Source organism: Empidonax traillii, unplaced genomic scaffold, assembly GCF_003031625.1.
Source record: "Empidonax traillii isolate 1590-97213 ecotype Southwest subspecies unplaced genomic scaffold, ASM303162v1 scaffold1259:size168962, whole genome shotgun sequence".
NCBI classification, from domain to species: domain Eukaryota; kingdom Metazoa; phylum Chordata; class Aves; order Passeriformes; family Tyrannidae; genus Empidonax; species Empidonax traillii.
This window is the reverse complement of record NW_020956452.1, coordinates 154,601-168,965: the sequence shown is the minus strand read 5'-3', so window position 1 is coordinate 168,965 and position 14,365 is coordinate 154,601. Positions and strand designations below refer to the sequence as shown.

Sequence of the window (14,365 nt, the reverse complement as noted above, 5' to 3'; positions counted from 1 at the left end):
CTCAGCTGCGGTGTTTGGGACACCGCGAGGGGCTGGCAAAGCAGCGTTTTGCCATCTAACAGAAAACAAACAGAGCTTGCAAGCGTTTCCCATAAACAGTTTCCTTCAGGATCCATATCTCTATCTACGCGGGGGTGGCACAACCTCCATCCTGTAAATACAGGAGAAGAAGGGGCTGGCCATTATTTCTGCAGCTCTGCCTGTCCCCTCCAAGACAAACTGCCTCGTGCATGGCACATACACAGCCCCGGCAACACTAATAAATATTTAAAGCTAAAAGGATGGCTTTATGGAGCGGGGGGGTGGTTGGAGGGGGGGTGGTGTGTTGCTCTCTGCCTTTTGAAGATGCGTTTTCAGTGAAACGTCATGAAAGGAGTTGGGGACAATTCCCCCCTCCCCCTCCGCCACCCCCTGTGCATGCCATCAAATAATTTACACTCCCCCCACCCCCTCGCCCCCCTCCCCGACCCCGCGCTCCTTTCTTTAGGGAGGCGGGGGCTTACCTGTGCTCCTCATCCAGGGGTAGATGCGGAAGTTACTGTCGCTCTGCAAATCTGAGTCCCTCTGGTCCGTTTTGCTGCAGTTCTGCTTGGAGGCATCTCCCGGGCACATCATGGAGAGGTTTTGCTCGAAAGGGGAACAGTGCATGTTGAAGGAGCCGGGCTCCAGGCCGTAGCCCGAGGAGTACATGCTGGGGGGCTGGGGGTGCACGGCGCTGCCACTGGAGTAGAGCCCGGGCATGGAGGCGGCGAAGGGAGGCGTGGATCCGGCCCCATACCCCGCTCGCTGGGTGTTGGAGGCGAAAGCGCAAGAAGTTTGCTCGGGAAAGACTCCGGATGGGAAAACCGAACTTGCGGCTTGATATTTAGAAAATAAAGCATTCGCATAATACAATGAACTCATAATTTGGCCGGGTGATTTGTAGGTCGGGACGTTTTAGTGTCGGTTTTACGAGGTACCGTGATATATTACGGAATTAGAGTCCAGATTTACACCAAAAAGGAGCCTTTTTCCTCCCGGCCCTTGTGACGCGCGGGCACGTGGCTGCTGCGGCGCCAATCGCCGCCCGCCCCCTCCTCGGGGGCACGAGACTGTGCGGCTGGATTTATAAAATATGATAAATAATTGATGCGATATAAAACCCTCCAAGATCTATGCTGGAAGGGGTGAAATTGTGCTGGAGTCGATAAGCAACCTGTAATCAGTTTTCAGCTTAGACCGAGGGAGAAAGAAGAAAAAAAAGAGGGGAGGGGGGTAAAAAGCACGTTGCTGATAAAACAGCGACTCCCTCTCGGTCTCTCTCTGCTGGAGGAAAGGGAAGGGAGCTCTATTTATCCCTCTATTGATCCCGTCTAAAATTCCCTCCTTCACACCATTTCCTCGGCTCTGAGCTACTTTTTCTCAAGACTGTACATAATTCCCTTCTCTCCCCCCTTGACGCTCGCTCCTCACCCCCCCAAAAAACAAAAAAAAAAAAGACAAATGTCTCATTGATACCTAATAGTTTTAGGCTTCTTCTCCCCCCCACCCTCCAATGCCATTCAGCTCTATATTTAATTTATTCCAGTGCCACAGGCTTTGAGCTCCGTATTGAGCTGGCATTTGCTTTTCTTGTTGCGAAAAATAAAGAGTGTACAGATCCCTTGTTTGGCGTGTCAGCGCTTCTGCAGGACTCAATTACAGTCAGAAGTAAAACCTTACCAGCTGGCTGATTTGCTTTCTGCTGGAGAAGCAGAGAGACCTTCCAAAATGGGATCTGCTTCGGGTTTGGGGTTTTTTTTGTTTTTTTGTTTTGTTTTTTTTTAATAAGGGGAGGAGGATGTGCAGAAAGAAGGAAAGTCTTACAGGCAGGAAAAGCAGACAATGGTGGATGTGCGCCTGGGTTTGTGCCGCTTCTCCTTCCCCAAGGTTATCCCCTCTCTGGCCATGGCAGGGCGGCTCGAGAGGCGAAGGAGCAGAGAACAGCTGAGCTGCGCGACTGACGATGTGGGGGATTTACCGCGGGATGAGTGGGAGGAAAGGAAGGGGAGACCCAGAGCTGGGCTGAGTCTGGAGGGGGCAGCGGGGAGGGCACGGAGAGATGGGGAGAGGAGGGAAGAGAAAGGGGGAAAGAAGGGGGAAAAACACAACCAAGCACAAAACAAGGCACGTTACCTTCAGGAAGGATTTCCACACAGCCTCCCAACCTGTCACCACCCGGGCACTTTTGGGAACAACAACAAGAGCAGAAGCCATGGCAGTTGCCCCCTCCCCTTCCCCGCGGCTCGCAGGCAGCAGCTCCCCGGCCCCAGCCCCTGCCCGGGCCCGCAGCCCCCCAGCATCTCCGGGCACTGAAGTCTTTGATGGCCAGGGCTGCAGCTCCCACACAATTGACTTTTATTTCCTTTCTATCAAAGTGGTCCTGGAGGAAATGGAGCAGGGTAAAAGAATGATGTCACGGAATTCTCGCTTGTAAACTTTATTGTAACTTTCTTCCGCCGCTTCCAGGTTTAGACAATAGAACAAAGTGATGAAAGAACAACAAAATATATCATTAGTTCCCCCAATAAAGTAATTCACGTATACAGTATACATTCTTTTTCACAGTTAACCTAAAGATCACTTTACAACTTGCTTCACTGTGCGCATGCTAACTAAAGGAGAGAAAAATGCTTTTTTTTTCTGGTATTTTTTTCTTTTTTTCCCTTTTTTGGAAGATACACTTAAAAATTGGGGAAAAAAAAAGAAAGAAAAGAAAAAAAATACTCAACCAAGGAAAAGAACAGCAGGGAAAGTAAAGAGAGGAAGAGAGAGAAAGAGAGAGATAACTAGAGCATAAATAGGCAGTTTCATGTTGTTGGGATGTTTGTTTCAATAGCTACCTCCAGTACATACAGATAAACCACAACAAAAAAAGGTGGAAAATAAAAATTAAAAAAAAAAAAAAATAAAAAGTGCACAAACGTAATTTCACGTAACTCCTATAGCATTGAAAGCTACGTTAACCAACCCCCCCACCCCACCCCCCAGGAAAGAAGAGAGAGACAGAGAGAAAGACAGAGAGAGAGAGAGAGAAAATTTCACAGTCATGTTTTACATAAGCTATTGCGTTACACTACCACTAGTTAATAACTGGCAAAAGGCAGGAGAGACCTCCCGATCACTTTTGCATACTGTTCATTGTATCAAAGGATAATCAGGAAAGTGGTGCTTACAGCTATATTGTTTTACAGCAATAAAAGGGGGTTTTTCCTTTCTCTTTTCTATGCATTGTTGTTTTTTTCCCCACCCCTCCCTTACATTAACTGCCATTAACGTGGGGCTCGGGGGCTCTTCCACCCCAGCAGCGCTTGCCTTTCAGTCCTTAAAAATCCTTTTATTTCTTGTCTGCCTTCTGTGCTTCCCCTTCCTCGTCCACCTCCTGGGCTCTTTCCATTTTCTGTTTTTCCAGTTCTTCCTGCTCGCATTTGCTGCTGGGAAACTTGTCTTTGTTGTTTTCCTTTTTCCATTTCATCCTCCTGTTCTGGAACCAGATTTTGACCTGCCTTTCTGTCAATCCCAGGGCATGCGAGACCTCGATCCTCCGTTTGCGGGTCAGGTAGGGATTAAATAGAAATTCCTTCTCCAGTTCCAGGGTCTGGTAGCGGCTGTAGGTTTGCCTCCCCCTCCTCCGTCCAGCGGCTGCTGGGGAATTGCAAAGGTTGGGTGGGAGAGGGGAAGAGGAGAAGGAGGTTGAGAGATACATAAACCAGGCTCGGGAATAGCACACACAGCTCGCACACACTCCCAACACGCAGGAGGGGAGGGGGAGGAAGAAAGGACTCGCAGGAGTAAAGGCAGGAAGCGAAGAGGGCGAGGGAAAGGCTCCTGGAGAATATTTTAAAAGGGAAGATGGTTATAAAGGAAAGGGGTGATGGTGGCGGAGAAGGAGGGGGGGGGGGTCACCCACCAGCCCACCCAGAGCAGCCTGCACTTTGCACACTTATTATTACCTGAAGCACCGCCACGACAACAACAACAACAACAACAACAACAACAACAACAGATTCCGGCACTTTGGGACCCCCGCAAAAGAAAAAAAAACCCAACTCCTAAAAATATTATTAAAATAAATAAATAGCTGCAGCCCCGGGAGAACAGGCAGCACCACCGAAATCCCAAATCAAACGCCAACCAAAAATGAAGGGGTTTTTTAAGGCTATAAAAGTGCCATAAACTTTAAGGACGCTTCCTTCCACAGAAAGCCCGGCTCGCTCAGCCTCCAGAAGAAAAGGTCTCCTTCAGGGTAATTAAACTATAAAGCAATTTACAAGTGCAAAAGTTTACCCCCATAAAGCAGTAAAATACAGTCACCGGGGAAGAAAAAGGCAGCGAAAGAAAGCGAGCGGCCGAGAGGGGCAGAAAGAAAGCGAGGGGGGTACTTTATGGGCTCAGGAAATGCCTCCTCGCCGTCCTTTCCATCTCGCCTCACCTTGCGGTCGCATCCAAGGGAAGAGCTGGGTCGGAGAAGGGCTCTGCTCGGAGCTCTCCGCCTCCTCTCCGAGGCCGCTGGCAGCGAGCTTGCAGTCCGTGTACTGCACCAAGTCCGACTCCTGCGCGCTGAAGAGGCTCTGCCTTTGCAAGGGGTCGTAGCCATAGAAGTTGCCGGGGTCCCCATGGCACGCCACGGCGCAGGGATTCTGTTGGTAAGGGGAGCTGGAGAGCGAGGATGCTCCGTGGTAAAACTCCTGGATCTGGCTCGGGTGCTGGAAGGTGCCCCCCGTGCTGGGGCCGTACACCACCGTGGGTCTGCCCCCCAGGTCCTGAGCGAACCCGCAGTCATAGTAATTGGGGCGCAAGGAGTCCCCGGTTTTGTACTTGGAGAAGAGTGAGTTGACAAAATAAGAGCTCATTTTAATTTAAATAAGAACGTTCGGTTTGGAGGAGGAAGAAAAAAAATTTATAAAAAAAAAAAAAAAAGGGGGGAAAAAAAAGGGGAAAAAAAAAAAAAAAAAAAAAAAAAAAAAAAAAAAAAAAAAAAAAAAAAAAAAAAAAAAAAAAAAAAAAAAAAAAAAAAAAAAAAAAAAAAAAAAAAAAAGAGAAGCCACCCAAAGCAGACCACGGGAATCTATTAGCAAAAAAAGAAAGCGCTAAGATGCTAAGCAACGACAGTTTGTGATTTCCAGGAATATAAAAGGAGGATATAATCAAAACTCTAAGCCTGCATGATATTGAATTCTTTCCTCCCCCCCACCCCTAAAAAAAAAAAAAAAAAAAAAAAAAATCGCCACTTAAAGAGTTCTCGCTTTACATTTCCAAGAAGAGATGCCAGTTCATAAACAGTTTTCAGTGATTTACTTCAGCGCAAATGAGTTGTTTCATATTTTGCAGTGTCTTTTCATGATCATTTGCATCTATTACCAAAACCTCATCCTATTGGCTTCTCCTTACTCCACACGGACTCTGCACCGCATGATTGTGAAAGGAAGAGTGTGAGAGAATAAAGAAGGAAAAGCAAGCGAGGGGGAGCGAGAGAGGGAGAGGGAGCGAGAGAGAGAGAGAGAGAGAGAGAGAGAGAGAGAGAGAGGGAGCGAGAGGGGAAGGAAGAAGGAGGTGGGGTGAATATACGGATTAAATATGTTTAACTACCTACATTAATGAGATATCGCTCGCCTCACAACAAATCACGTACCTAGACCACCCAAAAGATTGATTTTTGGGGAGTGTTGGAAAATTAAAGAGAAGCGCTCGCAGTCGTTAATTTCAAAATTTTAACGAGGCAGTTTTAGCCTTTTTAAATGTCAGGGTCGCTTTGGAAAACTGTAAAAGAACACGATTTAATTGCTACCAGTTTTAAAAGGTCCTATAAATGTAATTGGTATTTTAATACAAGTTATCAAATCATACAGCTTCTTACCCTAAACATATTTTAAAACAAACGAGGTAGTCATATTTAACATTTTAATGATCAATTTCCTTATTATTGATAAAGGTTTAACTATCACATGAAGGGAATTGCATTTGTAATAGCCCCAAAAAAGGCTGTAAACTGTTTAACAAACTATAAAACGCCATAAAGCCGGGGATGTTGTTGTTGTTTATACCGCACTACATAAAAGCCGTTAGGATTTTACGAGTTCGTTCCTCCACTGCTATAAACCAGAGGTTTCGATTGGACCCGTCCGCATTACAGCGAGATGTCGAGGTGTCAATATTGAATTTAAATGATTATAGTTTTTCATATATAACATTGACTTTTTGTGTCTCTTCCCGCAGCCCCTTCCCTGCCTCCTCCTCCTCCTCCTCCCCCGCCGAGGACTTGCTCAAGATGTGGTTGGGGATGATTGGGAACTAAAAGTATTGTGTGGCTTTATCACCTCCCGAACAGAACCTTTCTGGTCAGTAACCGATGGCCCTTCCCCACCTCACCCCTCCTCAATAACCACCATTTATTTCTTTATTTCACCCGATCCTTGGGGATGAAAACCGGGGAGAAGCGGGGGCTGGGGGAGCGAGAGGGAGAGAGGCTTTTTGTTTTACTGGCATTTGGTAACAACGGTGCAAACTTCCCCCGAAGATGCCAACGCTGCAATTTTCCACCGTCTAAACACACAGGGGGTAGATTTTCAAATTCATTTATCGCAGTCAGCAAATATTACCGAGGCGTATTTCAGCTAATAACGACTCCAAACCCTCCCAACCCCAGCGCTGCCCCAGCCTCTCCAACCCCCAGGACGCCCCTGCAAGCCCCTCGCAATGCCAGCTTTATTCTCCAACCCTTCCACCTTCAAGAGGAGTTAAAGACACTCTTTTAAACCTCTATTTTAAATTTTTTTCCCCCCCTTTCCTTTTGCCCTGGGTGGATTTCTGCTGCTTCCCATCGCATCCCTCTGCGCGGGTTTTGCCACGAGAAAGGTGAATTAGAGAGGGTTCCACTCCTGCCCACCTTCAGCTGAGGGACAATTTTCGACCTCCACAGCATGGAAAAGAGGGAAAAGTTGGGATGCCTCGGTTAGCCTGTCTTGCCAGGGCTTTGGGAATTAAAAAAAAAAAAAAAATCCACTAAAATCAAGAGTGGGAATAGGCAGGGAATGAAGAAAGGCAGAAAGAAAGAGAAAGAAAGAAAGAAAACAAAGATAGTAACGGAATAAAACTTTAAAACCATCCTTAGAGAAATAATTTAAGTAAATACGTTTCCTTTATTTTGTGTAGGGATAATTTCAGCCGAGTCTAAGAGCCTTTTCAAGTAATTATTGTTGTTGGAGTACTTGCAGTGGAATAATTAAGGCTTTTTCCCCCCTAAAAGACAAGTTAACATTTTATTTTTCCCAACACTTTTATTGTCGATTGAGCAGATTTTGGTTTCATCTTTGAACATAAAAGCCCCGAAATGGTGCACAGAAGTAAATAGAGCTTTGCAGCCTGGCGTGGAGATGCTGGAATATTCAAGGGAAAAAAAAAAAAAAAAACCAAACCAAACAACTGAATCGACTGAAGTAATTTCAGAAAAGAAGTTTCTTCTTCCATGTGTATTTACAGCCGCAATCCCATCTCCTGAAGTTTGTAAAGCAAAAAATTGCAGGAATTCCCATTCCTCCCGGACCCAGAAAGGCGGGGAGCGAAGTTGTTCTTGGAAGTTAACATTTTTATCAAGTGCAGTAGAATTTTATGGTCATGATGTGATGGTAACTCACCAATGCCCCAGAAATCAATGGCTGATCTTAAATCATCCCTCTACTGTACTCGGATTCCTGATGAAAGGAAAATGTTTCTATTATAAGAAAAAAAGCAAGCGGGGATGTGTGTGAGTGAGCCGGGTGAGTGTCTGTGAGAGATAATTTATAAATACCCAGCGGAGGAAAGATTTATTTGAATTCAGAGGATTTAAAAAAAAAAAAAAAAAAAAAAAAAAAAAAGGAAAGGAAAAAGGGAAAAAAGGAAAAAGAGAAAAAAAAGAACCCCAAATCCTTTCCTGGGCAAACCTGAAGTTTTCACTGTTCTGCCTTTTACTGGATGCACAAGGGCGAGATTTTTCTTCGTTTCCCCCCTCTCTTTCTGTTTACCTTCGTATTTCATTTTATGGGTTTAAACAGAGTCTGGAGATGCCGAAAGTTCGCCTCTCGCCCCAATCTGGTTTGTTTGCATGGCTTTAAATTGTTCCATTCTCCCCCAGAACGCAGCTTATCGGGGAACGGGAGTGTTTTCTGATGGAACTTCGGAGAAACATTTAGTCAGAAAATGCCCGTTCGCAACAATTGGAGAGAAAACCTGCGCTGAAATTATTGCCACCATTCCTTCCGACCTCATTGGAAGGATTAGAACGCCTGAATAATTATTTTTTTTTCCTCCTGCAATTTCGAAGAAGCAAAGGCCAAAATAAAAGTGGAGTTAAAAGTTGACATTGCTGCTGCAGCATCAGTGATGTATTTATGTGCATCCCAAACCGTGGTGTTTAAGAGCCTTTTGGATTCATTTATTGGTTTGTAGCGTTTAAAAATATTCCTAAACCTGTTAAGTGAAGATCTTGGGCAAAGAGCAGCAGCATGGCCAAAAGAAGGAGCAGCTATACCAAAACCGACCCTTTTCACTTCCAAAAAGCAGATGTTGGGTGGGGGTTATTCTTTTTCGGCCATGGCTGGGAATTATAAAACATATAAAACATTGGACCGAGAAAGCACAGGTCACCCTAACAGCAAAGATAAAGAGTCAGTGGGGGAAAAATAATCCTGATTCTGTGCGTCCCTTCCTCCCCAAAACCTTGGAGCTCTCTTTTTGAGTCCCTCAAACGCGAATATTCAGGTTTGGGCTAATTAAGCCACCCTCTCACCTCCACTAGCACCAGCAGAAGACAAAACCCTACCTGCCTTCTTTCTTAAATTTTTTTTTTTTATTCCCCCTCTAAATGAACATTCCAAATAGATGCTCGTCCCATCTCTCTCCTCCTCCCCTCTCCGCTGCTGCCAGTACTTTTAATTTTCATTTTTTATGTTATTTTTTTTTTTTAAAGCCAGGATAATTTACCCAGGCGGAGGAAAAGAGATGTCAGGTATAACCCGGGGGGAAAGGGCCGTGCTGAACCCTCTATTTGATGCCGGGGGGGGTTGTGGGTTCATCCAGGGCCCGGATAATGAACTCGCGGAGTTTCCGCTCAGGGGGGGCGCGCGTGTCTAGCGTGGAGCAACGCCGCCACCTCGCGGCCACGCGCGGAACTGCAGGAGAGCCCTGGGAAAACCGAGGGAAGGGGGAGAAAAACCCGGGGGGGAAAAAACCCGCTCGGACCTGGGGAGATAAAAAAGAGAGGAAAAAAAAAAAAAGAGGGGAAAAAAAACCCCAATGAGTTTTTTTTTTTTGTCCTCCTCGCAGTGCTGGTTTTTGTTTGGTGTTTTTTTGTTTTTTGTTTTTTTTTTTTTTAAAGCTTCACCATCGCGGCAATAAAAGAGGCAAAGTGGGTTTGCTTTTGAAAACCGCTATTGTTTCAAATTCCGAGACTAAACAATTGGTCATTCTGCTGCCGAGGGGGTCGGGGAGGGAGGGGGGGGAAGGCCAGGGCTGTAAACTCATAAAGAGCTTCCCCAGCCCAGACGTCTCGCCAGAACTTCGAGTGTGTGAGTGTGGGGGCTGCCTGTGCTGCTGGTGGTGTGTGCGTGCCTTGGAATTCTGGCGGCCTGGAATTGCTTTAAAGGGAGAAAAAAGAAAAAAAAAAAAAGGAGGGGGGGGTAAAAAGAAGAAGAAAAAAAAAAAAAAAAAAAAAAAAAAAAAAAAAAAAAAAAAAAAAAAAAAAAAAAAAAAAAAAAAAAAAAGAAAAAAAAAAGAAGAAGAAGAAAATAAAAAGAACAAAGGGAATCATCCAGAGCGCTGGATTTTCACGGCATCTGCAGGAGAAGAATAAATTAACAAAAGTCCCTCCCCACCTTTTCTCTTCCCCCCCGCACCTTATTTTTTAACTACCGCTTCCCTTAGGGAAAATAAAGAAAAAATAAAAAAAAGAAAAAGTAAAGAAAGAAACAGAGGAGAACTTTGTGACTGAAACAGAAGCAAAAGCATTTACACGTTGGGTTTCCCCACATTCCTAAGTCGTTGGAGTAATTTAGGAGTTCCTGAAAGTTTTCTTGCACTGTTTCCTTTACAGCCGTTTAGTTCCTTAACCTTCAGAAATTTATACCCTATAAAGTTTTATAGCGGTCATATTCTTTTATTGCAGCACACTGCACTGAATTTTCCTTTTTTTATGACAAGTTACTTCCCTTTCTCTCTCTTCCCTCTGTAAGCTCCAAATATCTCTCTTCTTCTTTTGTTTTCTTTTCAGAACTGCCCCAAAGAAAGGGTTTTTTTTTAAAAAAAAAAAGTGAAATATTGCCCTTTAGAGCACCCATTATGTTAAAAATTAGTGGAAAGAGATCCTTGGTTATATTTCTCACTACCTGCTTCCTGCAGGGCTGAGCAGGTCTTAGGATTTGTTTGGTTTTGGTTTGTTTTTTTTTTTTTTTTTTTCTTAATATAGAGATAGAAACACTTTCCAAGCACTTGTATTTCTTCATGAGCAATAAAACGTCAAACGAATTTAGAGACGGAATTATAAGAATTGCTGGTTGAGCCCTTGGAAAAAGGAACCGCGTGTCAAATCCGAGGTGAAGCCAAGAAGGGAAAGCGGGGTGGGGTTTCCCACTGTTTGTTTTGGGTTTCTAATTTTCCTTGAGCGAAGTTTTTTTCCTTGGGCGAAAGGGGAAATAAAGCAAAGGAAGCAAATCCTTTCACCCCTCCCCGTCCCCTAAGGCTGATGAGGGAAGGCGAGGATTAAACCCTCAAAACCAAACAGATAAACAAGCAAACAAACAATCGACCGCCGAGCCACGTAATCGGAGAGTCACCATCTCCGATTTCACAATGCAAAAATAATTAGAATAAAAGACTTGGGAAAGCGGCAAGTTTGTGTGGGACCCGGGAAACACTTGCTACTCCAGAGTGGAATTACTTCCATTTCCTCTGGGCTTTTTTTTTTTTTTTTAAACCTAAGCAAAAAAGAATTCTTGGCATACACTTTAACGAGCAGGAAAAGACAATGAAAACATTTCTGAGATTTTTGGATGAAGCAGTATAACACAATGACATATAGGTGTTGTTGTTCTAAAATCGATTTTTATTCTGGAGCATTAAACATCTCTGGAAAATACATCCGGGCTGATGCTACAGAAAACATTTTTTCCAACTTTTTTTTTTTTTTTTTAAGTGAGCATATTTCCTAATAAAATGAACTAACATTTTAAATTCTATTTAAAAACAACCTTATATTGTCATCTTAAAAATATCCGCTCTTTACCACAATTCTAAGGAAAGTCAAAAACATTTCTAACTCCTGGTGGCCGATGGGTTGCAAACATCAATTAACTCACGGAAACACTTCTGGAAAATATAGCAATGAGGATTTAGGCAAGTCCATACTCAGCACGAGACACGAGGAATAAACCAGCTCAGCACGGAGCAGATTTGGAATTCATCCATCCTAGGGAAGAACCAAACAAAACTAGATTTTTTTTTTTTCCCAGCATAAACGCGGTTGAAAGGGTTTTTTTTTTTTTTTTGACCCACTGCCTCTTTCTCTTTTATTTCTTTCTTTTAGTGAATCCCGTTTCAGGGAAAGGATCCTGCTGCCACCAACTCCGCAGCTCAAAATGCCTCCCAAACAGCTTTCCTTTAATTCACTTTCGGGATGCAGAGTGAAGTTTGGTTACCCTGAACTCCCTCCGGCGAGAGAACAGTTAAATTTGGGAGCCCCCAAGGAGCCACTTCACCCTGGAAAGTTTTACACGAGAAAGTCCAGGCATTAAAAAACCAACAACAAACCACCAAAACCCGACCAATTTTCTGAGGAATGGTCTCAAATGCCTCAACTCTGGTTTCTTGTCGAGGGAAAGGGTTTTTTATTTTTTTTTTTATCCCGTGAAGAGGATTTGAAGTGGTGGAAATTTCAGAGGCGCAGCTACTTGGTTCTTATCTCTGAGTCGTGGCGGGAGGGGGGGGGAAAGCAGGAACACTTCCCAAAAACTCCAATCTGCCTATCGCTTCTTCCAGAGCAACCTCTGCCGAGCAGATAAAAGTGGTCTCACCAAACCTGACTCTAAGGGTACACGAGTCACTCCTGTACACAGATTTGCGCTGGTTCCTTCAGATACAGGGCAGAAAAAATGTCTTTTCTCTATTTCCCCCCCACACGTTCCCTCTTAAAACAAACCACCTTCCACTCGCCTTGTTCCTAGAAAGCCTCCTGGCAGCTAAATATACAAAGTTTGCACACGAAGAAAACGAGCGAGGTTTATTTCGATATTTTCCATCCACTATCGACGGCAGAACTCTGCGCATACTTCAAAAGCCACAGCAGAAACAGAAAACTCCAACGTTCACAGAAACACAGCCACGAACACAGTTTACAATACCCACCATATAATCGACTGGAACTAACCCCCCCAACCCGGCCCTCCCTCCCACCCTCCTCCCTTCCCAAAACAAAGTTAAGTCTTACAGAGATAAAGGGGAACCAGTCCCACCCGCGCGGGATGGAGGAACCTCCAGCGGATCTGTCAGATGGGAGAGCAGCTCCGGCCGGCAGGACACGAGACCGCTGAGCTCCACATTTGGGACTCTCCGGGGCGAGGATGGGGATTAGGAAGCCAGAGGAGCCCCCGGTGCCACCCGTGGGACGAGGTCCCTTCCTCGGGGAGGCCCTGGAGGTGGCACCGGGGCCCGGAGACGAGCGGGTGGCAGAGGGAAAACGCTCCGGGAGCTCTCAGGGCTTCAGAAAAACCCACCCCAACCCCACCCCACCAAAACCCCACCGACATTCAAGTATTAAAAGCGACTCAGCAAACGGGAGGGGGGAAGGAATACACACAGGCTGGGGTTGGCACTTTATCTCTGCAACAGCCTACTGCTTTAGGAAAAGTCAATTCACAATAAATTATAAATATCTAGCGCTAAGAACACAACCTTCCCCTCCCTGATAGCTCCACTAAGGTAGTTTTTTTTAACTAGAAAATCCCATTCTTCCTCTTCTCTAAAAGTTAGGAATAAGTTGGCAGGGGTTCTTCCGCCCCTTTTTCTCCTAAATAATTTACAATGCGGCTCTGAGAGTGCCCCCCACACACTCTCTCTCGCCTCCCTCCCCGTCTTTTCTCTTCTTCCAAGTGACCCAGTATAAAACTACCAGATGAGGAGGTTTGCCTGGAAAGATCCTACTAAACTGTCAGGTCAAAGTCACATTTCTGCCACAGCACGATTCAAATCAAAATTCCGCAGAATAAAACAAGCTACAAAAGTAAAATAACGGGGAAAGGGGGGGGGGGGAGGGCTTAGGAAGGGGGGAAACCCCAGTTGGGAGCTGGGCTGTCATTAACCGACTACCCCGGAATAAAGTTGGCGAATTGAAAATGATTTGTTGGGTGCAATTAAAGGCGAGTCTTACGAATGTGTCTGCCTTGCAGTAGTTTAATTAAATCGTCTGGTTGCTTGGCCACCTCAAGGCGTGAGTGTGAGTGAGTGTGAGCGCCTGTGAGTGCGGGTGAGCGTGTGGTCTGTAGGGAATCATTGTCCTGCTTTGCTGGGGGCTCGGGCCGGGGTGGGTTTGGGGTTTGGTTTTATTGTGGCCAGTCGTGTTTGTTGTCTTGCTTTCCACGGAGAAAAAGTGAGCAGGGAAAGCTGCAGCTCCAACAGGAGCCTGTGCTGTGTTCAACACCGCAGGGAGAAGAAAAGAGAGAAATGGGGCGGGGGGGGAGGAAAGAGAAAAAGAAAACAAGGAAAGAGAAACAAAACCCAGCGTGTGTCCCCAAAAAGGAGCTGCAGTTTTGGCTGAGTTGCCTCCTAAGTGGTAACGTTAAGAAGATTCAAAAAAAAAAAAAAAAAAAAAGAAAAAAGAATAATAAGCAACATCTCGCATGCAAAGGTGGAGATGGGAAATGGGAGAGGGGGGGTGTTCTCCCTCGTTTCGGGGGGATTTGGCAGCACTACAGGGGGGTTGCACTGCTGCAGAACCCGAGAGAGGGGCACAGGGGTTGGAGGGGTGCTGCTTTGCTGCTTTTTCATTCCTTGCCCTGCTCCTTGTTCATTTTCTTCATTTTCATCCTTCGGTTCTGAAACCAGATTTTGACTTGTCTCTCACTCAGGTTGAGGAGTCTGGCCACTTCGTGTCTACGGTCCCTCGTCAGGTACATATTGAACAAAAACTCCTTCTCTAGTTCCAGGGTCTGGTATTTGGTGTAGGGGCAGCGTTTTTTCCGGGAGGAGCGGGCGTGCAGCCAGCTGGCGGCTGGGTTGGCTGAAAGAGAAGCAGCAAGATCAATACGGTGCAGCCCCCGAGTGTTCCCTCACGAGGGTTTCATCACGCCATCAGATATTAAGATTATCCACGCGCATATGC

General features: G+C 45.4%; 3 protein-coding genes across 5 annotated transcripts in view; all 3 read right to left on the bottom strand.

Annotated features, from left to right (window-relative positions):
- Positions 1 to 481: 481 nt before the first annotated feature.
- LOC114069433 (homeobox protein Hox-B7-A-like) lies at positions 482 to 1,404 on the bottom strand. Its single transcript, XM_027906212.1, has one exon. The coding sequence runs from the start codon at positions 901 to 903 to the stop codon at positions 484 to 486; it is 420 nt and encodes a 139-aa protein (XP_027762013.1). The 5' UTR covers positions 904 to 1,404; the 3' UTR covers positions 482 to 483.
- Positions 1,405 to 2,442: 1,038 nt separating this feature from the next.
- HOXB8 (homeobox B8) lies at positions 2,443 to 4,911 on the bottom strand. 2 transcript variants are annotated; one of them, XM_027906215.1, is made up of 2 exons: positions 4,451 to 4,911; positions 2,443 to 3,663 (listed from the first exon to the last, which is right to left on the bottom strand). In XM_027906215.1, the coding sequence occupies exons 1-2, from the start codon at positions 4,869 to 4,871 to the stop codon at positions 3,356 to 3,358; spliced, it is 729 nt and encodes a 242-aa protein (XP_027762016.1). In that variant the 5' UTR covers positions 4,872 to 4,911; the 3' UTR covers positions 2,443 to 3,355. The 2 variants fall into 2 exon arrangements, with proteins under 2 accessions (XP_027762016.1, XP_027762017.1); XM_027906216.1 differs by having other exon boundaries at positions 2,443 to 3,660.
- An 8,665-nt stretch (positions 4,912 to 13,576) lies between these two features.
- HOXB9 (homeobox B9) overlaps positions 13,577 to 14,365 on the bottom strand; it is a 29,613-nt gene continuing 28,824 nt past the window's right edge. For both annotated transcript variants that reach the window (XM_027906214.1, XM_027906213.1), the window contains exon 2: positions 13,577 to 14,263. In XM_027906214.1, coding sequence (XP_027762015.1) covers positions 14,028 to 14,263 — 236 coding nt within the window. In that variant the 3' untranslated portion in view covers positions 13,577 to 14,027. The remainder of the gene's footprint in view (positions 14,264 to 14,365) is intronic.